Raw genomic sequence first — 27,275 nt, forward strand, 5'->3', positions numbered from 1 at the left:
CACAGCATAGATTTCTGATACAGCACTGGTTTTTGGCTGTTGTCTTATGGCAGCTGTGTCTGGTTAGGGAGCTCAAAAATGCCTGACAATAATTACCTTTAATTTCTGCAGGCGGCATCGTGGTGATTTGGGGACTGTGTTTATTCTTTTCTGTTTGTTCCTTGGTACCCTTTTTGCCTTCATTATGCTTCTGATACAACTGTTCAGTAGAAGTTTGTTTTTATGCAGTGCCCTGGATAATTTTTTGTCTTCTCTTTTCACTGAACATTTTACTAAAGGTCTGACTTCACTTGCCATTCCCTGTTTATCTCCTTATAAATAGTTTCTTTACTCTTCTGTATATTTAAACTAAGTAGAGTTTTATGACTTATAGTGTTAACAACCTGTATAAATACTGACCCAGATAAAAACATTTACTAGGATATTTGTTCATCTGTATGTTTTTGGGTACATACAAATGATAAAATGTTATGATAAAAAACTCCATGTTCAGACTCTATATTTTTTGTAACCTTTAAAATAAATGTGAATTCTTTGCAAATGGATTAGAAGTATAAAGTGAAAGGAGAGTAGGCTGTGAGTGGGTACAAGTTCTGAAAATGCTTTAGTGATGGCTGTACCTCAAAACTTGGAAGTGGTTGCTATAAGGAGGAAAAGTGCAGATGTGCGGGTAGGCAAGCAAACCACACAGGTGCCTGGAAATCTTGAGAACAGTAAATTCCTCAGAAGACTTGTGCTGATGTTTGTTTTTTTGAACTTCCTGAAAATAATGTGAAATTCAATTAAAGAGCAATCCCACTTCCTTTCCCTAGAAAAAAAGTGGAAAGGTTTGTAGACTATTTCATCTTCTCCAGAAAGCGTGTGAACAGTTTTATCATTTAAGATGTGTTCTCTGATGGATGGATGAAGTGTAAGTGATATCAGCCAGAGAATTTGTAAAAACAGGAGTTTAAACATCAAGATTTTATGTCTGCTTGATAAAAACCCTGTAGCATTTGCAACAGAACTGTAAAGGGTGTTAGAAAAAAAAATTCTTTTTAAATAAAAAGTGAGTAATGGTACGGTATAGTGGTCTTCTGTATGAAGTGAGGACTACATTAAATGACCTAAGAGATAAGATTATTGATGATGTTTTCTGGACTTATCTTTATATGTCTGTATTTAGTGTATATTAATAATGAGATCAATATAGTTCTTCATGTGTCAATGACAAAACAGTAAAACAAGTGCCTAATTAGTGTAGGTAATATTTGTTAGATCTGGTGTCAGTGCTTTGGGAATATAGGAGTGTGTAACTGCAGTTTGGTTTTGTGAATGTTCAGAGGCTCTTAGACAAGACGGAAGGAGGAGGACAGGCAGCCTGGAGCGAAGAGGGCTTGTGTAAATCCCATCTCGTAAGCCGTCATCTCCAACTTACTGATACTCATCAGGAATACCTTCGCTGAAGTTAACCAAATTGCTGTGTCCTTATGTGATAATACATGTCCTCCCTCCATGCATTTGGAGTCTGTGGATTGCTTGCTTACTTAAGTCATAGTAAAATAATGAGAACTTTTGTGAAGCCTGTTATAGGAGCAGCAGAGCTAATCTAAATGTCAAATTCATAGCTGCTTTTAAAAGGAGGTATTTTAATTTATGGATGTGTGGCAGTATAGGATGTGAAAATTATTAGTTCACTTTAATCAGTATCTAATCTCTTAGTAAGCAGTACTTTCCAGAAACAGCAGATTATTTAATTCTGTTTTGATGTATGATATCTTTGTGGGTTTATACAACATGCACCACCAACAAAAAAAATCACGGGTTTTTTGATAAATGCAATTCAGTGATTTTGTGGAACTATTGCATAGTCAATTACAAGATAGCTGGTATGAAGCATTTAGCCTGCTTTTTTTAGCAAGTGACAAAAGCAAGTCATACTATACTGGGAGGAAGACAGTAAACGCATTTAATCCATAACTGAGAGTCTAAATAATAATTAAAAAATCATGGTAATGATCATAACCTGTAGCCTGACGCTACTTTACTTCTCTTTTACATTTGGAAATTAATTGGGTTTTAGTCACTTGAAAATCTTCTACCACTAAACCCCCTTAATTCTGTAAATTTGTGCTGGTCTTAATAGTCTCTTAAAGGTGGGATCAAGTTTGTAATTACCCATATTGTAGTTTTCTAACATCTCCAATGTAATATCTTCCAGTAGCAGTAATGTTAATCCAAACCAACAGACTTCAGAAAAAGACAAAATAATATTTAGATATATAATATAATAGTACAGCATTGATTGTTTCATGTTAATTGGCTTTGAACTGTTCAAATTAAGAAATACTGTATCTTACTAGTGTACTTGGAAATTTTGTAGCAGCTGAATAAGTCAACCAGAAAGTGATCAAAGTGACAAAATGATCAAAGTGACAGGCAGTAATATTTAAAAGTATAATCAAAAGGGATACCATTAAATAAATATTTCCTTATGCTATACATGTTTAAAAAAAAAGAAAAAGAAACATGAAAGAATTAAAAAAAAATTCTTTAGAATGGTGTACTGAAATAACTTGACTTTAAAGTAAAGATAGTGTTCAGAATAACATTACATAACTGGACTAAGAATGTGTATTGAATTTATGTGACCTATTCTCACTGAAAGGAATTGTTTTGTTCTTAGTGTTTTTCAGTGCTGTATTGTATGGTATGATATTGCATTTTGTTTATTTATATTTTTCCAGGTCTGACAGCGGCTGCCATGGCAGAGGCTATGAAGTTACAGAAAATGAAACTTATGGCAATGAATAGCCTTCATGGAAGTGGAAGTCAAAATGGAACAGAATCAGAAAATGAAGAGCTCAATTCTAATGCAGGTAAGTAATGCTCTGCATGTGAGCTGCAGGGGAGCTCTTAACACCTGTTTTTGTGCATTGGAAACAAAATCAAAAATCTATCTTAAGTTCTGTGCTCTTTTATTTTGTAAGCTTTGCTCTGCCAGTGTCAAACCAAAATTACTGCACCTATTCCTCCAGTTTTCCTCCTAACAGCCATCTTCATTAATTTTTTGAAAAATATTGGTGAAGGATTGTTTTCGTTATGTTAGAATACAGATATTTTAAACTGTTCCCTAAGTATATTTGTAGTAACAAAAGATTTCTCTGTTGGCAATAATACGGTTAGTCTAGAGTTTTCCTGTAAATGATGGAAAGTTTCCAAAACATCAGGTTGTTGGAACTCATAATGAGTTCCACAGTTCACTGGAGAAAGGTAAAGTAGGCAATGCTAAATCACCAACTTTCTGGCTTTTCTGCATTTTGTTCTTTCCTTGAATGAATATTTGCAAACCACAGCTATGAAAGGAGAGTCATGATAAACATTTGTTATGGTCTACCTGGCTGGAATAACCTTGGGTAGAAGGCACTGACACTGAACACATGTTCAGTCTATACTACTATAAGCATTAGTATAAACTTGAACTAAGCTCCTTGAGTCCCAGCTCCACAAGAATAGGGTTCAAAGTTTAAGTCAGAAATGGATCCTTCGAAGAGGTTATCTTCTTTGTTTATTCCAATGTCCTTTTCAGGTGAATGGAAGAGATTTTCACTTGGATAGTGGAGAGAACCTAGAATAAGATAGATCCATTTTGTCTCAGAAAGCTGCTAGATACCTGTTACAATAAGGGCAGTTTCACTTGGACTCACTTTTTTTGACACAAACAATCCTACAATACACTCTTACCATTTTGGAAACTTATGCATCCTTTGTTTTCATTACCAATTCAAGAACGGAGGCATTGTCTAATCCCTCATTGCATTGAGATCTCCCATCGGCATTCACACGTCTCTGAAGTCACACATGCATCTCTAAAGACGAAGCAGCTCTAACAGTTTGCTTGCTTGGATGGTGTATAGTTTATATGCATTGTACCATCAAAATGGTAATTTATTAGACCAATAAAGCAGCAGCTGGGAGGTCTTAGACTCATTTTCTAAAGGAATAACTTTGAATTCATGACAAATTATGCACAAAGCAGCCTTTCCAAAAGTGGTATTGCCTTTTGCTAATTTTGTGTACTCATCTGTATTGAAGAAATCTGGCTTCTAATTCATGCATTAAACCCTTCCCCAGCTTTCTATTATGTAGGATATGTATTTCTTATTCACCTCTCAGACCCTAATCAATTAGTGCATATTGAATTCAGAAAAAAAGCACTGAAAAAGCATATTTAGTTTGTGTAACTCTTATGGTCTGTATATAGTTCAAAATGAATTACAGAGTTTCACTGAATGCTAAGAAATATGACTGAAGATGTAATTCCTACTGAAAAGCAAGGAAGCTTCATACAGAAAAGATGTAGGGTTTGTATTTGGGTTTTTAAAAGCTGCTGTACAAAAGCTTGCTAATTTGAATGTTCATGGTTTCACGTGTTACCTGATACGGCAAAATTTGTATACTTCGTATGGGGAGAATCTACCGTACATTAATATTATTATTTTAGGTACCTCATTAACAAGTTTTATGGGGGACTGTTGTACCAGCCTTTTGACAATACGTCAAGAGTATGAGTATCAAATGGAAGTTCTCTGTGGTTTAGCAATTCAATGAGTTCTACAACTGACTCAGTATCAATTCAAATATTTGGAAAAATTCCTACTGACTTTAGCTGAAGTTACAGTGGTGCCCAAGGATAAGGATATGGTGTCAGTTATGTGAAGATCTTTTCTCAATTCTTTCCCCTTTTCATTGCCTAATTCAGTAAAATTGCCCAGAGCAAATTTGCTGGATTGAGTGCCAATGTTGCTTGCAGACAGAGAAATAAGTCCTTAACAAAAAGAACTACTACAAATCATATTAAAAATCACAATTTCCCCTCTTTTCAGTATCTGCATTGCCAGCATTAGGATCATTTTTGTAATGCATGGCTTCTCTCTTTATTGGAGGATCATTTTTTAAAGATATACATTAAGCAGGTACAGCAGGATGTGCCAAAAAGGAAGACCAAAATGAAGGGAATGTAAAACTTAACTATGCATTTCACTGTACAAAATAATTGAGAAATTATCAAATAGTCACTATAGAAAACCATTGGAGACTGATGTGGGGCATGAAGAGATTGGGCGTTTTGTTTAGAAGTTGATAGACATTTTGCAACTTTGATTCACTGTGAAGAGAACACTATGATAATTCTGTGTGCATGAAACCTTTGCCAAATGTTTGTTTTGCTCTAGACTCTTACAGTTTAAATGACTATTAAAACCAAAATGGGGATGCGAAATGAGAAAGAAAATTGAATTTTGAAAATTTTTTTACTAGGAAGAGGTAAAAAGTAACAGAGCAAAGGAGTGAGAAGCCTCATAAGTGAGAAAAACATTTTATTTTAGTAGAGAGACCTACAGTTTCTTTGATTTGAGGTTGTGTTTAATAGCTTCTGTAATGGCTGCAACATGACTCTGCATCTAGATTTCAGCATGAATAACAACCTGTTCGTGTTTCATTTAGCTCCAAATGAGAAATTCTGTCTTTTATTGTTTTAGGAAATTAGTCTGTGTACTATTGCTCCTGGAACTTTATAATTAATCACTAAAGGTTATGGCTGTGGAGAGTTTGTGGGAAATAGATGTCTGAATGATTATAATTGTAGCTGTCAAATCAGAAATATAGTTATACAGAGCAGAGGACCTTTTGCTTCCTTTAATTATTTTTTTTTTCTTTTTACTGTAACAAAGACTTGAAGGGTTGCAGTTTTACTTAAAACAACCATAGAGTTTGTTGGTTTTTTACCTCAGTGTTACACATTGACTTCCTTTGGTGAGCATAAAATACAATGCCACTAAATATTTCACATTAGGATGTGTGCCTTCCTCCTCATTCCCTAGTCTGATAGATGAGTGGAATAGTCTCTTTTGCTGTTGTTTGTTTTGAGTTAAAAATGTAATTGATCAGTATTAAGTCCTGAAACTTTATTGCCAGATTTTTTTGAAGTGTGTCATTGTATACAGGCCATTAGTATAATAAAAAAAGTGGTGAGGATGTCTTGTTGTATTCATTTCAATCCCCATCTGTATCTGTTGAAGTCAGTATGAAATAATTTTTGATTTGCTTCTTTAGTAATGCCTAGAAATCACTTCTGTAGTTTCTTTCTCTGTGTGTGCACCTATGATGATGGAAATTTTCAAGAATTTCTGTATCTGAAGCCAGAATTCATGCCATCAATTTAAAATCTGAACTCTAACTCTCAGGATCACTGACTATAATTCCTCAGATATTATATTGTCCTCTAGGAAATTACAGGTGTGGAATTGAATCTTACAAGTGTGTCTAAGGAAGTGGGGAGTAAGTGGGCCACTTCTTTTCCTGCTTCGAGTCTAGCTGGTACACTTTTGCCATCAGGTGCTACCTACCTCCTCTTTGTGATATTCGGTAATGGTGGAGTTTAGTACTGGAATATTCTAAGTAATTTATTAAAAAAAATGCTGCAAGAGATAATACTGAAACTGTGAAAAAAAAAAAAAAAAGTACCCCTCCCAAATTTGCACATATTTTTTAATTGAAGCAATACATTAGTTCACAGTGTTGTGAAGAATGTTGTTATACATTTGAACATTAAAGTCCTCCTTCCACTCTCTCTGCAGAAGAGAAAGAGATTTTTTTTGCACCTTCCTACTCATCATATGAAGTGTTGAAGCAAACTTCTCAGGCAGTTGAAAATCTCATATTTAATCTTGTACTATAGGTTTTCTGGCCCCACAGTCCAGCCGATCTGTGCTAGCTGTTCCTTGTGGCTTTGTGTCTGTCTCCATCTTCTTGTAGGATCTGGGAAGGAAGGTTGAATTTACAGAACCACGTAGTTGGGGACATAGGTGTCTGGAAGTGGGAGAAATTAATCCCTCTGAAATCTCAACTTCCCAGTGGCCATAAGTCTTTTGTAATCCTATTCCTCCTTTTTGGCTACTCTCTGTGAGTCCCTGGAGATGAGATGGTTTGTGGATGGCAATCAGTGCACACATCTGAGGATTGCCTTGAGCCCAGAGGGTTGCCACAGCTAAGACAAGTCATGCTGTAAAGCTGTAAGCGTGACTGATAACGCATGCCAGGAGCAACGTGGCCTTTCGTGTTCCACTTTGGAGAATGAGTAAGATCAAGAGTTTGAAGCGGGCAGCTGAAGCCAGGTATGCTGGATGCATGTGCAGATCTCTCAAAGCCCAGCCATGTAATCAATTTTGTTGTTCTATAGAAATAAAATAAACAAAACAAAACCTCTCTGGTTGCACAAAAGTGTTTATAAAGATCATCTGTTTCATCATCGTGCAATACTAAAATTAGGTGAAGTGTATTCTGGAAATTAGCATATAATTGCCTAGGGAAATCTGCAACTTATTTGAAATCGGAGCTTTTTTTTTAATAGCATGGCAGCAGGTAATTTGTACAAATATGTGATAGAACTGGAACATGAAGGATAGATTGCAAAATACAGTATTGGTGATACTACCTGAACATCCTTTAAGCTGCATAAGCAAAGAAGGATCAGTGCATAGCAATCCGTGACAGTACCTGTTTGTACAAAACCTCAGTGCAAAGAATAAAGCAGTTATTTCCTTCTGTTGGCTTTTGGAGTTAGCATGCATGATTTAATAAATGTGTTTTGCTTTCCCAAGAGAGATATCAAACAGTACTAAGTGTTTCAGTGGTATTTCCTTAGGAAGTCAAAATGTTATTCTGTATGTAGAGTCTTGTTGCTTAATTTCCAGACAAGGAGCTAAGTTAGGCAGAAAAGAAAGGAAAAACACCCTAGCTTTTGGCATATGAGGATCAGAGAAAAAGCTTTTCATAGGAAAAAAAAATGAAAAAAAGTGTTATCTTTTTATCCTTTTTTCCCTTCAGTACCTGCCATGCAGTTTTCTCATAAATGCAAACATCCTTCACAATCTGTTTAAAAAACCACAAATACATCACTCAGAGGAATATTTAAGGAACCATCAGGAGGGAAAAAACTCATTGGTTTAATGGAATGCTGTCAAGGAAAATCAGCATCACAAACGACACACGGGCAGAATTGATACTTTTGCACTGACATGTTAAAAGAAAATCCCATGCATTATTTAGAAAACCCAGAAATCTGTCAGCTGTATGATTGCCGAGTTAGCAGAAGCAGGAGGATGCTGCTCAAGTTGAAAAGAAACGCGTAGGCACAGATCCATATTGTAACCTTTCATGTTCTCCACCCACCATGAATACCCAGCTATTACACGGTCAGCATTTTTTAGTTTTTCTCTTTTAAAATTTTCAAGTGCTTGAAAAGTCAAAAGAGGTAGGTCTTTTATTCTAAAAAAGCAGGATGCCGAGGCTGTTATTTTATTGTTAGAGTAAAAATGACAAGACCAGAGAAGAGATTTTTTTAATCCTTTAGTGCCATGCAGACTTCATGAAGTCATTTTTCTTGTTGTTAAAGCAAGTATTTTTGTGCTACATGAGGAGAGAGTTATTGTTTCAAAGATGATAATTTTATTTAAAGAACACAAAACATTCATGCCATTTTAAAAATATAACCAGTCAAAACTACTATTAATATTTTTAGAATCAATTGAAAAGCTAGTGAAGCATACATTTAATTTTCTTTAATTGTCCTTTTGCCAGGAGGAATATATACAGTCTTGAAGTAAGAGAGAACTTAATATGTTTTGTTTTCTGTGCTGTCTCATCCAAAAACTAGGCTTGTTTGACTCCAGCCCTCGCAGATCTGTTAAAACATTTCATCCTAAAAATTGAGACATCTGTGCAATTTCTTTAGACACGTACCTGCACTGGTTGTGGCGAGTGTGAAGATACTTGATTTTCACACTGGAAGTTGAGCGTAGCACACAGCGGCAAAACGGACCTCTCTGTTCGCTGAGGGGTGAAGTGCAGTGAGCTGCTAGTCCACCGCCATGGAACACAAACGGATTGAGCACCGGGATAGATAGGAAAAAGGATGACATTTTTGATGTGCCTTTTTTCTTCAAGCACGCAGGTGATGACGCACTGTGAGCGTGGCTCATGGTATAACACGTATTACACAGCCGATGGGACCAGGCTGGGAGGTAGGCACTGGTGGTCAGTGTCATGCAGATCTCTTGGAGATCAGAAATGAGTTCAGAGCCCCTCACGGCTCCTGTTCAGCCCATCAGTCTGCGGTGCGGTTCTCTGGGGCAGATGGGACTGGGCCACGTTACAGTGTGCGTCTGGAAAAAAAACCCACCATCCTCTGAAGCCCCTGGACGAGACCTTGGTTCTTCAGGGCTAACTCCCAGCACAGAGGCGAGGGAGCAGCCTGCTGAAGTCTGATGTACGAGTGAGGCTCCTCTGGGTACCGAAGGCACGTGTGGCCCCGTAGGGGACGGGCTGTGAGGACAAGCTCTGCAGAAGAGCGTTGATCCCAAGGCCATACTACTTGAAGATTGGTGTAGTGATGGAGTTCAGTGGCTTCCAGGATGCGCTTCTATACATACGTCTGGAGGTGGGGTTTCTTGCACATTTCTTGAACCCACTTGCAAGTGATATCTAAGAAATTGTAAGCTTGCTTTTTCAGTGGCGATGGAGTGAAGGAACTAAAACATTCACGTAACACCAAGGCTTTAAAAACCTTTACCCATTGCTACTTGTCAGAAAATGTCTGTGGTTGTTGAATGATACAGAGCAATGAATTCCCTGCAGATAATGTAAGTGAGGCCTTCCTGGAGCCAGTGACTGATAATTCTGGAGAAAAAGGGTGACGTGCTGTTTTCTTTTTTTTAAGATACAGCTCCTCAAATATTAGCCGGGAAGTGATAAGCTGTTGTTTTGGTTCGGTTGTACCTTGTTTGTATTCTGCTGTATTCTCTTTTGTTTCTTCCTAATGGTGATGGCTTTCATGGGCCCTCTCAATTATCCCAAGAACGCAGTCTCCACGTGTGAAGCGTGGAAACAAGATGCACGTATATCTATTTCTTTGGCAAATATTGAGTTTCTTGGAGAGTGAACCTCAGTGGACAGTTTCCGCTGTGTCACCCCACCACTGGGTAGGATTTAATACCAAGAATTTTAGGATGCTTTAGTGAAGCACAGCTTCAGTGGAGTGCAAAAGTGAATTTCTTTCTTATCTGCAAACTATTTTAAGGTCCCATTTTAGATAGGTTCTTAAGCAGTTACCTATTGAATGCATGTGAGTACTTTAACTGTCTTTTTAAACAGTATTCTTATTCCTTTAAATATGAACGTAAATACTTTGTAGTAAATGTATATGATTCACACGTAAATGCTTATTCATCAGCTAATATTTACATATTTGGATTGACTGACACCCAACTCTGAGAAATATGAAGTAGCTCTGGCTGTAGTTTTAAAACTAATTAAGGAAATATAACTTTGGACAACTTCTGAAAATTAAATTCTCTGTGCTTTTCTCTGTAATTCTGAGGCATCTTTGAGAGGAGTTTCTGGTTTTGATTTTTGATGCTTATCTTACACATGATGAAATTAATTGATGTTTATATAACATCATAAGCTAATGTAAACTAATTTAAAGATCAAGTAAAGTTAGGTATTATCTTATATAGATTTCTTTTTAGAAAAGTTCTTATTAAATGTCTAACCTCTGGTTTGTGTGAATGCTTGTTGAGTGGGTAGTTCTCAAGGGTATATTTTAAATGCATTCATGACAATTAGATGCTGCTAAATGTTTATGAATGGAGAATATATATACTTGTAAGTTTATATTTCAACAGTTAAACATATCACACAATCTGCTTCCTCAGTATATTTTGGCTGTTATCTCATTTGAAGTCAAAGAACTGCTGTTCCTTTTTTCCAGAGCATGAAATACACTTTTTTTTTTTTTTTTCCTCTCTCTACAAAGACAGAATTCCTTATGATGATTTCTGACTTTTGCTGGAACAAATGTAATATAGAAAATCAAGATTCATATCTATTAAAAACCCCCACTTCCTAACACCAAATAAAATACTTCCGGGTGCTCACAGTGTAATCATAAACAACCTCTCTAGATTCTTGCCGTATCTACTATCAGAACTAAGTGCAGCAAAAGATAAACTAATGACAAAATGCAAATGGTATGGCTAAACTGTGTAGAATTGAGAGCTTTCACATGTCTGTCACCTTTCAGATCCTTTACAAATTTATAGTCTCAGAGTGCAGAGGTCTAAATCTTCAAAGCTTGAAAAACAGAGGTGCAGCGTGAACTAATCTTCATTTTTTCCCCTATCTTCTTACAGCAGCACTAATGGAAATGTATTTTGTTTAATGACTCTGAAATCCTGTTTGTAATTAGATGTGGGAATTGGTCTTACTTTGTAACAGATGATACTGGAATAATAATATGAGAGATGCTACGCTGAGACCACTATCCTCCTAAATCTATATCATTTTTCATTTTATTGACAGGAAATGTGTTCCTGAAACAAAGAGATTGATTTTAAAGAGTAGAAAAATAATGTCTAGTAAAAACTCAAATGAAAACATTTTACCATTACTTTTAAGTGTATCACAAGAGTACATTAACCTTTTAACTTTATTTTTAATTTTAGTAAACAGTCATCTTGTAATTGTTGCTTTGTCACTGATAGGATCTTTGAATTAATGCACCAAAAGGTAGGGAACTTTAATTAATGACAGGGTGCATACAATTAAAATGCATATCATATTTCAGAAGGATTATTCAAAATAATTAATTTTGTCTGTTAAAACTCTTTTACGGTCGTAAATGAAGTAATTAGGAGTGGGCACAGAACACGTGAGTGCAGGCTGAGCTCACACAGTCCCTTCAGAGTATTAGTCGTCTTCGCTAGGTCTTGATGTCATAAATCATTTTGGCCACTGTAGAGCCAAGGCTACGTTTTTCCTGTGGTTATAATTTTCACATTTGTTGGTAGTAGCAGGTATTCGTGGTCAATATCAACCTGCCGAAGGAAAGCAGGTTGCTCAAAAGTGTCCCTCATTAAGACAAGGCGTCGTGTTTCTCTGCAAGGCACAGGAACTGCCATAGCACTGTAGGGAGCAATATTTGCCAGAAATGTGCCAAATTTAGGACTTTAAGTATAAATTTTTATTAAGACCAATACAGATCAGATGCACTGCACTTTAAAAGGAAGAATCATTCCGGTTTAGACATTTTAGTAGGCTTCTGCAACTGCTGAAGGACATGGTGTGAAGAGTACTGTCCTGCCCTTTAGGAAGCCGAGCAGCTCTCTCTGCAGGCAGGCGTTGGGTGAGAAGGCATCTCCACGCATCTCTACCTTTCTGGTCTTGATGCTTAGTGGGAAAGGGAAGGAAAAAGGAAAACGTGGTCCAGATCTACCTCTCTGAAATGTGTGTTGTATTTCATGTTAAACCATTGCTGGATAAAAGCAAAAGCGGTCCTGGGAGCAGGTATCATCAACTGGTGAACAGATGAACTCTGGCAATTAGGGATGCCAAAAATGCTAAGAAGTACGCTTAGTGATTTGCAGATTTTCCACAGTGCTACCAAAGAACAAGAACAGTGAAGTACCATATGTCAAATACCTTTTTTTTTTTTTTTTTTTTTTTGAGGTCCTTGTACGTACTCTGTTTCAACAAGATCTTGTCTGCCCATCATTTTGCACAAAGCAACGTATTTGTTTAAACACTATGGTGTATTAGCATGCTTAACCAATGTGTTTTAATTTCCCATTTCAGGATGTAAGGATGTAAGGAATCCAGTATGTAAGGAATTCCAGTATGTTAGGAAAAGCAAGTATTAGTGATAGTTGCCTTTGTTAATACTAGTGAATCAACTTCAATCTCACATTAATGATATTTTAACAATAAAAAGTACTTCAGTATTTTAATTACATTGTAAAGTCTGGAACATTCTTGTTCTTGTTAAGGCACGTATAAGTTAGGATGAAAACTGGCATATTACCTTTGATGCGGGCCACATGCTGAGAGTCCCCCAAAGGATGTCATTGATAGTGATACAGCTGCCAACAGCAGGAGTCTCATGAATTAGAATTTTAATCAGATTTTTTTAAAAAAAGTCTCCTAACGTACAGTTAATTTATGTTTGAGGTAAGATATGTTTGTGGTGTGATCATTTGGAATATTTTCTCACCCAAAAGAGTAGCATTAATCAAAAAAAAACATTTTAATAATGTGGGGTTTTAGTTAAGGATTCAGTACTAGATTTTTGCAGAGTGCCCTGAACTGACATTTTTGCAGCTGAGATTCGATAGCAGTTTTACTTGCAACAGTTGGCGCTGTTTAAATGTCTAGCTGATTTGTGAATTTGATGAGACAGAAGTCACAGTGGTCTCAAGTAATTCTGCCTTTACTTGCACCCACAAAGTAAGAGACATCCCTTAGTTCTGGAGTAGGGACTATATGGGTAAACAGGACACACACAGATCAGAACCTTATTACTTTTTATAGAATACCTTGGCTATCTTGAATAGTTATATTCAAGTTTTATTTTCCTTTAATGAAGTTTTGATCCATAAGAAAATCAGGATTATGCATTTATTTCTGTGATTTTAAAAGTAAGCATCTGACAGTTTTGCATAATAGGTTATGCTTTCTGCTCCATATTCTGTTTAAAAAAAGCTGGAATCCAAAGCTGTGAGTGACATTTTGGTAGAATTTTAGCAAGTACAGTCATTACCAAATTAAAAATAGATACAGGTGGGTAGTCTACATTTTTAGCTCCTTTAAAAAAAAAAAAAAAAAAAAACCAAACCAAAAAACCAACCAAAAAAACCTCCCCAAAACCCCAACCCCTAATTGTATACAAGAGCAGCAATTTATTGGATCATTCTAGTTACAATTATGAAAACCCAGCAATCTTGTCTCAGACCAAGAGTAATGTACCTTTATCACCAGAGTGTGTTAGAAATCTTTGATTTCCATCTGTGACATCTTTTTCTCAAATGAAATTCTTATTCTTAATTTCTTAGAAGCTTCATTTAAATTAATAAGATCACTGAGGAATATTAAAACCTGGTCCATTTAGTCATGGAGAAGAAAATCTTGTTGGCACCATATAATTGAAGCTACTGACTTGTCCATAATCTAAAGGGAAAATGCATGGATTTTTAGTTCGTTTCAAATGCCATCTTAATGTGTTTACTATCTTGGAAATGTAACCAATATTATGTTATCTGCTAAGTAACTAATATGTCTTTTAGGATGGCCAGTTTTTGCATTAGTTTTTGCAGATACATGTTTCATCTTGGGAGGCACAGAAAGCATGCACCTAATGGTTTTAGAACAGCAGGATCTTCTCAAACTGTGATGTTTTCTTGAAGAGAAGAGTAGGTAAGGCTTTACCTGAACCATTCTTGAGGCTGAAGAAGAGACCATAATGTCGGATAATGATCCTAAGTTGTGGATAAACACTCTAGGCTGTACCCTGCAATGTGGTATATTATGTTGCAGCGTACAGATCTAGGTCAGGCAGTAGATTTAGTTTAGCAGTGGCAGGGCCCTTTCACCCTGCAGTTTGGCACTGTGTCTGGATGTGGTCTCTGTATTGCAGTTTGCAGTGTTTAGGATCATACGAAAACAGTGCTTCCAGACTTGTTTTCTTACCCACACTCTCAATGAAGCAAGAACTCTGCCAGCATCATGTCTGACTGATAGTTGTCCAGCTTAATTTTAGAAATTTTATAGGCTTATTAATCATGGCCATTTTTCCTAATGTTTAACCTAAGTCTTCCTTGTTACAGTCTTTCCTTGCTGCTTCTTGTTCTGTACACTGTGGGTATGAAGAACAATTTATTTCCTTTTATTACTGATCATGTCTTTTATCTAGTGAAGACTATTAGTGAGTCTCCTATCTGTCTTCCCCTCCCTACATTAAACAAGCCTGCTCTTTTGAACGTGCCTCATACTGACGATTTTCTAGGTCCCTGGTCAGTTCTCACTGCACTCCTCTGGCCTCTCTCCAGGTGATTCATATCCTGCCGGTTCCCAACCCAACGCGATGCTTTGGTCAAGGCCGTGCCAGTGCTCAGTGCAGCAATGTAGAACAGGACAGGGAGAAAGAATGTCTCCCAGTCGTACAGACAGCTATCTTGCATAACCGTGTAATGCTTTTATTCTCCTGACGTTTCTTGGAAGCAGGATACCGCTGACCTGTGTTCACCTGCAGTCTACTATAGCTGCTATATCTTTTTCCTTTGGTTTTTTTTTTCCGAAGAGCCACACAGACAGTGAAACCCCATTCTGAATTTGTGAGGATGGCTATTCCAGCCTTTCATCTGTCCTGACCAAATTTTCACATTGTATCTCTTTTAAATGTTCACAAAGGTTTAGACGAATTCTAATAAAGATCCAGAGTTTGGGGTAGCTTGGTTAATTCTGCTATGTATGCTTATGATATAGACTCTAACATGCTAACATCTGCCCTTGAGTGGGAAGCATTTCATTCAGTTGAGTTTGGCCATTTTATAGTTCAGTCTATCTTTACAGGTTGACTGGAGGTACATTCTGAAGGTGAATTAAAATTGATAGTTGAAACTGAAAATCAACATTTCCTGTTTAGATTATGTGCATTTTTTAAGCTGTACAGAGCCATCTGCAATTAATGCTCTTTGTTGTATATCTTCTGTATTTACAGTATATTTGACAATAAAACCTTTTTTGACATTTAATCAGTAGCAGAGTTGTTCCACTCTCATTATATATTCATGAACTTTATCACCAAGACAAGACATAAATGTTGAGTTTGCCTTTAAGATCAGACATGCATTCATATTTAAAACCTAGAAAATCAGGGGGGCTTGTGTCTGTTCTACATTTGTACAATATAAAAATGAGAATAGATTCTTTTTAAGACGACGATCAGGCTACTGTAAGGATGGAGACAAGTGAAACTTTTGGACTAGTGAAACTTCCAGCATACCTGTATAAAAGCTGTATATTCAATTACTAATGTTGTGGGACAGGAGAGGCTGCATTTTCCCCTTTTCCTGTAAGGCATATAATATTAGTTAAATTGTGATTTATTTTCTCTACTTCAGATGGAAATTGGAAAGGTAGTAGGAAGAAGTGTCTTGCAAGTTCCTGTCGTTTCTACGCATCTGTTTTCTGATTGACTTTCTCTAAGAATTTGATGTAAGGGGGATTTTGGCATTTCATCCTTGAGAAATATTCCCCCTCATTTGCAGCACCTCTTCTTTTTCTTGATTTTGACAAAGTAGGTATTTTTTTGGAAGTTGAATCCAACTTTATTCCCTTTCTCTGTAAAATCCTAGATCCAATGAGAAAAGTCCTTTAGAAAACACTGGAATAGCTAGCATGAGTAAGATTTTTAATTTCATTTTTTATAAATACCAACTGTATCTGGGTATACACTGTATGTTAAATAACATTTCTGTGTTAGTGAGAGATTGGACTTTAATAGAAAATGTTACCTAAGCAGAAGAGCATTCGCATGAAACTTGTAGGTATCTTGTATTTAGAAGGATAATTTCTAATGAGCCTCTCTCATTTTAAACTCAGTGATTCTGTCTGTAGAAGAAATATTTGCATTGTCCTATTGCTAGCGACTGATACTCATTTTCTATCCGACTAACTAACAGCTCTTCTTTCTTTGAAACTGCCTTGCATAATTACAGCCCAAACCCTGCCCCTGTACTACATAAATGGAAAATCCAAGTCATCAGATAGCAGTGAATCTTTGGTTTGGATTAAAAAAAAGTATTTTATTTATTAGATGCAGTTATGGCACTGAAATAAATGGTTGGTGCAGTTATACAACATCTTACCTTCAAAATTTAATCATCTACAAATGCCATTTATTTTTCATAAGCTTCTTCCCTTTTAATATGATTCATTAAATGTCCTTCTTTTTTTTTTTTTTCCTGCTGTTTGTTCATCTATTTTGGATGTAGACTCCAGGCATTTATTTCCTCTCTGTCTTAACATATGGTGTGGTCAATGTAAAAATATTTTGAAATAACATTCATATTATTTAATTAATTTCAAATTTAGAAGTTTGAAATTGAAGATCTATTCTGCTGTAACCTACTTCTTACAGATTTGCCCTGGAATTTTCTTTGAGGCTGATACCTTTACTTTTTAAGAAAATGTGTATTTTCAGTATCCTCCCATTTACAACACATGTAATTTAGAAAATTACCCTGTAAATAGGAGCTCCTCCAGCATGCAGCAGAAGCTTTTGCAACTGGTAGAAAGCCGTACATTCCCACTCCCCAGCAGGGGAGGGATGCTGATGGAAAAAGATACCATGGCAAAAAGTGTGTGTTGCTTTACTCTCCTGTGGTTCGTTGTAGCTGTCGAACGGTTCTGAGTCACAGCATTTTGGGAATAAGGCAATTTCTCTTCATCCTGCTGTTGAGCGTATCTTTTGCACAGTCATCAGGTAGTTTTACATGGCTTTTTCTGATTCAGTGTGTGAATCGTTAAAGAGGGAACTTACGAGGATCAAGATGAATGATTTTTTAAGGGTTACTGATAGCCAATAGACTATCTTTGCAGATGCTCGTATTTCCTCTCCTCAGTATGTTTGCAGTTGAATTCAGGGACTGAATTTGAAATTTGAAATATACGTGTGGCAGCACATGAGGTATGTGACAATAGCATGGTCTAGATAGACAGTTGCCTCACAGCTCCTCCATTTTTAGTTATCTTAATTGTATACATGCAATAACTTCTAATTCAATTAAGACTAGCAATATTCCACATTAGCCTGTCTGTTAAAATCCATGCAGTATACTATAAAAAAGTCATTAGTTTGGTAATATCAATTTAACAAGTTTTAGCTCATTAACCTTGACACCAGCAGTGCTGGAGAGAGGAACCTTTTGATATCGTTGTTCTCAGCATATACCAGGGAGCTCTGAAAATCTGTTGAAATCCATGGCCATTATCCTCGACCATCAGTTATGGCTGTGCGTTAGCTCTTCTGTGCAAATACCCCATAGTAAGCCACAAATTACATCTTTTCAAGTCAACTTTGTAGATTGGGGTAGCATTTATTCAGAAAAACATTTTTTCCATTAGGTACTTTCTGTGGTTTTTAGATGGTCCGTTAGCAGCATTGTCAGCTATTTCCTGTGTTTCATTTTCCACATGTATACTATTCCAATGCCACTTTTAAAAAGCTTTCCTGAAACGTGGCAGATGAATATTTGTTATAACATTGTAGTAAGCTGAGTAAGATACTAATTGCAGAAATACCTTTTCAGTTACTTCTTTTCCTTTCCAGGTTCACTTTTGAGAAATCACAGTTACCTTTGTAATAATGTTGTTTTAGCTTTAGAAATCTTATATAATACTGCTGTAGGTACCATTATAAATTGGGAAAATGAGCAATCATTTAAAAGTAGGGTACAAATAAATAAAGACTAAACTCCAGCAGTCAAAAAGCTGTTGTTTATTGTATACTTACTTTTATGGTCAAATTGGATGTGTCTGAGTTTCAGAATTGAGAATGGGTAGAGCGGAACTCTTGTTTGGCCTCTTAATACAGCTGTAATCACAGAGGCTTTGGAAAAGCAGTGAGCAGGGATTCCATAAAAACACAATGTATTTTCTTAGGAATGCCTTCACTTGATCCCTTGCAGTCATTGTGAGTTTGTCACATTTTATGATTTGGGAATGGAATTTTGATGTGAAGAGAATTAGCACCCACCTCTGAGGAAGAGCTGTATGAAGTGGAGGAAAAAGAAGAGGGACTTAATACAAATGTTTTAATGTGGGAGTGGGAAAACAAAGCAAGATGAACATGAAAAAAGGAATATTTTGTTTTCGGCTCTGTCTCTGTCCTAGTCATGCCAGTGTAAAATTTTTCATGCATTTATTTCTGTTTTATTACTGCCTTTCCTTTGTTTCCTAGCTTGCTCGGTTAGAAACTGCCGTGTACTACCTCTTAGGTTATGGAATTATGCTTGGAATTGCCATCCTTTCTGTGTTCAGTAACCTACTGAAGTTAGGGAACAGTTTTGATCCTTCTTCTCCTTTTGCCTGTGCTGAAGGGGGTCACTGCCCAGATTTTGGTCTCCTCGTTGCATTGCGGTTTCTGTCTTTTCTGAAAATCCCCCCTGACCTTTTCCCTCCTGCTTGGCCAGAGCGTGTGGCCCTCAGCCAGCGGTGGTTCTTCATCCTTCAGCTGGTGCCATCGCTGTGGGGTAAGGACAAGGGGGACGCTGAGGTGTAAAGAGATCAGGCAAGTCTCGCAACAGTTTTCTCACATGCAAAATAAAAGGCAAGTGCCGGACTGGGCATTGTTGACTACAGCAATGCTGACACACATCAGGAGCACCCACAAGAGATGCGTATTTTGGCTTTGTTTGAGAGCACTCAACCTTGTGTGATCCCAGGAGATGGAGGCTGCCAACGCGAGTGTCGGTAAGTGTGTACAGCTGTGGTGCAGGTGTGAGAAAGCAGGGCAGAGCTGGAGGGAGCCGCTGCCATCTCTCCAGCCAGGACACGGGCATTTGTTCCCAGCGGAAAGCCAAAGCTCTGCTCAATGTGACTCATTTAATGTGCGCACTGTACACAGTTAATCACAAGATTAAAGATTAACTTGGAATACTTTGATAAAGTGTCAAGCCAGAAGATGGGAAGCAAATAATTTTGCTCATTTACAATGTTAATGAGAAGAGGGTTTCAGTAAAAGACCAGAAGTGTAATATATAAAATTTGAATATTGCAGACTAATAAAAAAATCACTATTCTGAACTATGCGTTAAAAAACTTTTGTTGCATAAAGGAACAGTTACCTCAGCCAAATTTTCAGCTTCAGTAAGACAAAACAAGGTAGAGCTAAACTTAAGTATAAACTATTCTTCTTTTTTTTTTTTTTTTTTTTTTCCTCCTGGCTTGTTTGCCTCATAAAAAGTGAACTATTTTTTGTCTTTTGTAGAAATCTAATCCAAAATGAATATGTACATTAGATAAAGCTAAAATGAAATTTTGGTTGACCTCTAGGTAGTGGGGAAGAGTATAGTGTTGAGGTTGAGAAGTTTTTCATATGCAAAAAAATCAGGAGGAGACACTGTACTGTGCAGAAGTTCTGTAAGTTTGAAAAGGGATAATTTCAAGTGTTTTCAGCTTTGAGGATGTACCAAAGAACTGTACTCTACAATACAGAGCAACTATGATGAAAATTCACGTTACAAAATAAATCTATTAAATTGTTGTTCTTTTAAGCAATTTAACATTTTTTCTTCCAAAATTTACCAAAATTCCTTGTATGCATAGGAGCTAGGCTTTGTCTTTATCAAAGGAGTATTTTTCAAGTAATCCATAAAATATTTTTTTTTTTAAATGGCTGGAGACAACATAGATGCATGAAAAAGTGCAATTTTATGAAGTCTTTCTTCTAAGACCTAATTCAGATAGAATCACCTATATATGAGAGCAGAAAATTCACGTGTTGGGTAGTTAGGCATACACATCTGTAAGCCAAAGCTGCCTCTGTAAACAGTGTTTTTCTTTCTAAAAGGGTTCTTACATTATTTGATATTTATGAAAAACTACGTTAGAACCTTACGTGAAACAGAGTGGTATTTCTAGTGGCAAAGGTATTTTTTGGTACGTTTACGTTAAACTATATGTGTGCACATTTGTATATGTATGAAAGTATCTCAATATATTTGGAAGAAGAACTACAAATCAGACTTGAGATTTGTGCCTTTTAATTTGGAGGTTTGTAGTCTGACCATGTTCACTTCGGATTTAAATACCTTTCAAGGTGTTCAAGCTTGATTACTTGGCCTCACCTGAATAATACAGCTTAGAAATAAGGCTTGTATCTGCGTAGCTGTCTTCGTATTATGCTCATGATTACAAATCTTATAACTTCTAAGATCTTTTGTAGAGTAAAATGTGTATTGTAGGCATTTCACCTAAGGTTTTTTGGCCAGTATTTTTAAAAGGTAGCACAATTCAAAAAATGGAGGTCCAGCTGCCAAATGTGGGGCTAGACTTGAAAGAATCGATATTTCAGGGGGATCACGCTCTGGGGTTGTTGTTCGACCAGTTACATGGATAGAGGATATTGACAGAATAAGACACCAAATGTAGGTGTATCAAAGATGTCCGGAGTTGTGGAACAATCAAGGCTCTCTGTGGTACTGAGGGAGGCAGAAGCCTTCATCCTTTTAGTCAAAACCGCAAAACCAGCACCAGTGCTATATACCACTACCAAATGAAGAGCTGTGTTTTGAAATAACAGATACTGTGCTATAGGTGTGCTGTTACAAAGTGCACGGCTCTTTAAAAATCGCCACAGTGAGTATGCCCCTTTTTATATTTTCTTAAGCTGAAAACTGCCTAGAATCTCAGAAGTGAAAATCATATCTTCAAGCTTCCCAAACTAAAGAGCTTTGGGAAGAGTGTATTTGTCATTATGTTTAATTTGCACATACCTCACCAAAGAAAAGGCCAGGGGAGCTAGGCCGAGAACACAGCTGTACAGGCAGCTCAACTAATTGCCTCTCCATCCTCAGCCTCATTTATCTTCATTTCTTCCCAATTATACCAAATTATCAATAGTCTCTGTTGCATCAGAGTCTTAATCCCCTTTATTCAGGCAGCATTAGATAGTGGCAGATGAATTCTTGGAGGGAGTCAGGGTAAACAGCCATGAAATGCCACCTCTGGCAGATGGCATTGCTCACAAGAAATGTGACAAAACATTTGGAATTTGTTACTAGGCATTGGTATGAGAAGGCAAGCTGTCAATATTTTTTTAAATGATAATCAAGGTGGTGCATACTTATACCACAAGCAGAAATGAATCCTGTCCAAAACCTCAAGCTTAGTTAAGTTCAGCTTGGCACTGTGCTGTTGTGTTTTGTTGCTAAAGCCTCTCACTTTTTCTTCTTAAGAAATATTTTCACTTTATCTGGTATTAAGATCAACATTTTAATAATGTTTCTTCTGATGATAGTTGTTATTTATGGTTTTGTATACCTCAGAAAGAAATACTGATTTGAAGACGTAGAACATCCTTTGCACAATAACAATTTTAGGATGTATTTTCTTGAATAGTTTCTTTGGCACTCTTGGTCTTTTCTAGGGGTTTGATCCTGCTCCTTAGAGAAGCTAAAGCAACGCTCCCACAGGTATTCGTTGAGGAGAATTGCGCTAGAGATTAGATGAGAGCACTTAATGGCTAGGTTTGCTGAATGAGAAAAATAGTCTGAAAATCAAAGATTGAATGGGTAAGATATCCAATTGCTGTTGTAGGTATATATTCAGCTATTGCCATGAGCAAAAATGAAAGTGATTTTTTAAAGGAAGTACAAAGTTGGCTGCTAATATAGTTCAAGATTTTTTTGTGTGTTATTTTTAGACTGGTGTTAAATGAAACACGATAGATTTCACTGCTGACCTTTTACATGAATTAGGTTTACTCACAGGCTCTCCTGGTTTTGGCAGCATTCTAAATTTTTTGGAAGTCAGTAATAACTTGGTGCAAGGAATCAAATGCCAGATATAAAAAATGGTGCATCTTCAGAATTAGTGTATACCTTGCCAATGTTCCCCATACTGACACAACTTGTTTGAACTTTGCAAGTGTCTGCACTTACTGGTCCTTCATGGAAATCGTGGCTTATGACAGTAAATCTCTTTGGAGAGCTTCTACAGTCATTCAGCTTCAATATTAAAGGGTATTAGGCATCCCTTTTGCAATCTCTTATTTTCTACTAAAATCTCCAGTGTCTGAGTTTTCTGTAGATGCTTCAAGTTGGCAGGGGTTTAGAAGATTGTCCAAATGTGTATGTATGAAGTGGCACGGACTGTAGTTAATTCTTTCAAGCCATACTTCACATTACACAGAGTTCTTTCAGTATTAGGAGTTTTTGAAAAGATTATAAATACATAATTCATTTATTTCACTACAAATTAGCTGAGAAGATTACAATCTGTAACTTGAACTGTTCATAATAATTATTTCTGAGAAATAGTAAATGATAAATTGTTGGAACTTGAACAATCTGATTTTGTACCGTAGCATTACCAATCTGCTGTGGATGTCAAGACGATCTCAAAGCCTCTCAAAATCAAACTAAGCTGTCTGGCTAGTTACAGTCACAGTAAAAACATACAGTACATGTGTCTCAGTGGTTGTTTCAGTAAGTTGTTAAATACGGGAAAATATTAAGTAATTAAATAAAAACAAAAGCAAAACCCACTTGATTTGTGGAGAGTGAAGGTGTCAATGTATATCATCACTGGAATATGAATCCTAGTTCCTTGCTTGCTGGCTGCAGTTGTTGAGTTTAGAAGGATGTATGTTTTATCCTTTCTGGCAGGCAGCCCTACAAACTGCATTCAAGATCTGAAAGTTAAGCTGTTTTATTTCTGGCTTGTGCATCATCAACAGTAATAAAAACATGACAGACCAAAATTTTGACCTTATTTCTCACTGTGAAATGCACATGTTTCTGAAGACAGACTTTGGTCCTGCAGTGAAAAACAGTTAATTTTTTTGTTGATGGCCCTAAACCAGAAGAGATACCATGTTCTAGTACAGTATTCTTATATTTGTATAGAAAAATAAATAGCGATAAAGTCAAACACTTATTACTAAAAATGTTAGCAATAACAATTTGGAGTGCAGAAGGGATCAGATCAGTTGTGCGAGAATGAACCATAAGCCTGTGGTTATATTTCAAAATAGTATTGAACATTTAAAGGTTGTCCTCTCTTTTGCGTTCGCCAACACCGTGTCTGTTGAAATAATGATCTGTGAAGATTTTTGTAAGCCCTTTTTTGTCAAAAGCGCATTCTGTAAGCTGTCAGGAGTCGGGGTCTCCCTGACCCAACTTTCCAGTAAGAATGCTGAGGTATATTGTCTGCTCACTAGCTCAAACTTGCTGAGGTTCCTCAGTGACAGAGGATAGAGGTCATTTATTATCTCTCAGGAAAGGGATTGCATATGCTTTTGACACTGATGCAGATCCAAAAGAAAGTTCAGGTTTTAACTCTAAGTTCCCTAATTCCAAGAATAATACTACACATTGTATAGAAGAAACTGAATAAGCATTTATTACTTATTATTTCACCCACTACGAGAACCAAAAGATGTCAGAGGAAGGCAGCAAATGCCAAGTTAACCCCCCAAAACACACCTGCAAATAACATGAGGTAGTTTTTCATACAGTGCATAGGCAAGCTGTGGATCTTCTTGCTACAGGATATTGTAGATGCAAAAAAATTGACATCTGCTTAATTTAATGGAAGAAAAACCTATTAAAGGGTATTAAATTCAAGGAAAATATCTCTACTGCAGGAAGTTCCTAATGCATAAATTGTTGGAGAGTATTCTGGGAAATTGTCGCTATAGGTTTTCTCTGTATTTAAAGTCTTCAGTAAGTATTGCTTTTGGCCCTTGTTGGAGACAAGGTATGGCTACGTGAACTGTAGCTGTCTGTATGCAGTCATTCTGGGAGCCATTATTCCTTTAGTTATATTGCCCCTCCCTCCTGAAATATCATGACTAATTTCCATTTAGGAAGCCATAAATATCTAACTATTGAGATGAAATTACAAGCTTTTCCGTGCTCCCCCTTCCCCCCTTCATTATCACATGGTTAACTATCAGGTAACAAAGAAGCAAAGGCTTCATTTATTAATTACCAGAGCTTTTCTCCAGCATGTCACATTCCTTCCTAGCCAAGAAGCAACTTGTTTTGATTAATATTTATGCATGACTAAATCAGCAAAAGAAAAGAGAATGGGTACGGATAGCTAACTTTGAGAAGTGCTTTTGAATATTAGTGCATTTTTATGAAAATTATATATTTTGTATCTAACTTTCTATAAATACAATGTTTCATCTTGCTAAACCTAACTTTGATGGGGTGCTTTGGTGGTATAAGTTGAATCAGCCGACCCATTGAGGTATGTTTGGTATTTTGAGTTTAAATGAAGATGCTGCCACTTTGAGGAGTTTGTGTTTTTATCAAACTGGTCCCTTACATCATAGTGCATTTTCTTTCTTTTTCCTGGATCTTTTCATTTGTTTTGCAACATTTTTCCCACTTTTTCGTACTAGTTACTGGAGGAAAAAGCCATCAATATTTTAGCAATTGTCTACAGAAGACTGTTTTATTGAAAAGTTTTTGTTGCTACAGCTAGTAGTTCCTCTACACTGGTCTTAGAAAGTAGGAGAAAACACTCTGTCGTATTTTAGTAGCCATCAGCTTTTTTGTGTATGTAATTTGAAGGGATGAATGACCCAGTCTATTGTTAGAGAGAGAGAGAGAACAGGTTTTTACTGTGAGTCTTTTGACACTGAGCACCTGATTGTAATTGTGAGATTTTGTTTTGACTGGAAAGGCCCCTTGCAGGACAGTCTTACATTCCGAGGTAACTGACAGTAAGGAGACTTCCCTGGTATTGTGCTTTAGCACTATTATCATCGATCATAATTTGGGAACTTTAGAACACATTGTATTTACCACCTTCCTATTTCTTGTTGTGTGTTCATTTTAAAGGAAGCAATTGATGGTTTGGGAGGGGTGGTTAGGTTCCTAAATAAATACTACATCTCTGCTTTTATTTTCTGAAAAAGTATCTTCTTGGAATTAATTCTTAATTAAATTGACATCAAATATTCTGACATTCCCACTTATCTTCAGTATCGTGTTTGCTGTGAAATAAACTTTGATTTTGCTGTCATTAAGACTTTTCAAAAAGTTTAGAAATTATATTCAGATTTCAGATGCCTTCTTATTGTATAATTATCAACAGATTACTTCACCTAAGTTCTGACAGACATATTTTTTAAGTATGACTGACTGATGGACAGATTGGGAATTGCTGAATTAATGGGCACATTTCAAAGCTTTGGCAGGGCTAAGCAGTAATTACATCTGCTGAACCACTTGATAAGTTTTTGGAAGTAGCCCAGTAAAGCCATCACTGGATTTCTTGAGTTTTAATATCTTATCCTACACACTTTCATGGCTTTCTTGTAGGGCACAATCCAGAAGTTGATATAGCTGAATACACATAGCTAAACAAATCAATGCATTAAAGCTTTAAATGCATTGCAGATCTTCCATTTAGATTTGCAGATGGATGTCATGCTTTGGGGGGCTGATTAAAAATCTCATTCCCATTTTAAAGTAAAAAAGTTTATTTGGGGGCAATAAGAGACCACAGAAAGTGTCCACACTTGCGTAGTCTCCATAAATAACATCATCTACTGCCAGTATGAGGGACAAAATTTGGGGTCATAATCCTGACCCAGAACAGTTTTATTGTTTTCTGACAGGAAAGTGACGGTTTACCAGGAATATAACCTGGATGGTATCTTCCTATCCTTACTGTAGTGAGATTCTCAATTTATCTAATATGTCAAAAATTGTTTTCTACCTGATCTGCTCTTCCTGGGACATTCAGATGATGGTACCATGAAAAGAGTTGACAGAAAGTTGTAGGGTGAGGTGTTTTCAGCAGAGGATATTCTGTGTAGGCCAAAAAAATGACCCTTTTTCCCAGGAGAGATTGGGATATTGGTGAAAGCAAATAGTCTGTAACACGTGGGGCTAGGAATGCTGGCAAATAAGCCCATGTTGTTTCAGGAGTACTGTGGTTCTAGATAAGGCAAAAAAGTCCAAGGCCTTGTGTGTGCTGGACACTTGTAAAAGAAGTTAGAGGTGATAAATACATTGAAATTATCAGTACTGAAATAGCAATGCATTGAATACCTTTTTCATTGCAGTTGATGTTATGCTTAATATGCCCAACAGCGTGAAAAATGTGTTTAAAAATAATTTTAGAAAAAAATTGGACAGTGAAGATGGTATTGCTTTCAACAATTTGAGTTCAATTTTTCAGCAATGTATCACAACAAAAAATAAAATGACAGACATAGATTGAAACAGTGTGGTTGTTCAATTCAAAGGTACCTCTGACAGAGTGGATTTCATTTAGCTAGACCAGACAGTGTTAAGGCTGATAAAATGAATATGAAACCAAATGAAAAGAAACTGTCACCAAATTGAACTTTGATTACTTTCTGGAGATCTTTCAATACCTAAAAACAAGGCACTAATTTTATCATCACAAATATATCTTCACCAAAAAAAGCTTTTTGGATTTTCTTTTGGTGAACACAAATGCACAGAGAGGTTTATTACTAGCAAACACGTAGCTTTAAGAGTTATCTTATAAAATTGCTACAATCAAAGATGGGTGAACAGCAGTATTTCCAGAAAAATTAAGCTGAGCTTATCACTTGTATTTCCTTCAACTAAACAAAATGAAACTTAAACAGAGACGCTTTGCTTACAGACATGTACGTGATTGTAAATGAC

The 27,275-nt window shown here is 36.5% G+C and overlaps 1 protein-coding gene across 4 annotated transcripts in view; it reads left to right on the forward strand.

Moving 5' to 3' along the window:
- DACH2 (dachshund family transcription factor 2) overlaps positions 1–27,275 on the forward strand; it is a 314,332-nt gene that overhangs the window by 209,556 nt on the left and 77,501 nt on the right. For all 4 annotated transcript variants that reach the window (XM_029996617.2, XM_029996618.2, XM_029996619.2 and 1 more), the window contains exon 3: positions 2,727–2,858. In XM_029996617.2, the coding sequence (XP_029852477.1) occupies positions 2,727–2,858 (132 nt within the window). The remainder of the gene's footprint in view (positions 1–2,726; positions 2,859–27,275) is intronic.

Source organism: Aquila chrysaetos, chromosome 21 (assembly GCF_900496995.4).
Source record: "Aquila chrysaetos chrysaetos chromosome 21, bAquChr1.4, whole genome shotgun sequence".
Classification (NCBI taxonomy): domain Eukaryota; kingdom Metazoa; phylum Chordata; class Aves; order Accipitriformes; family Accipitridae; genus Aquila; species Aquila chrysaetos.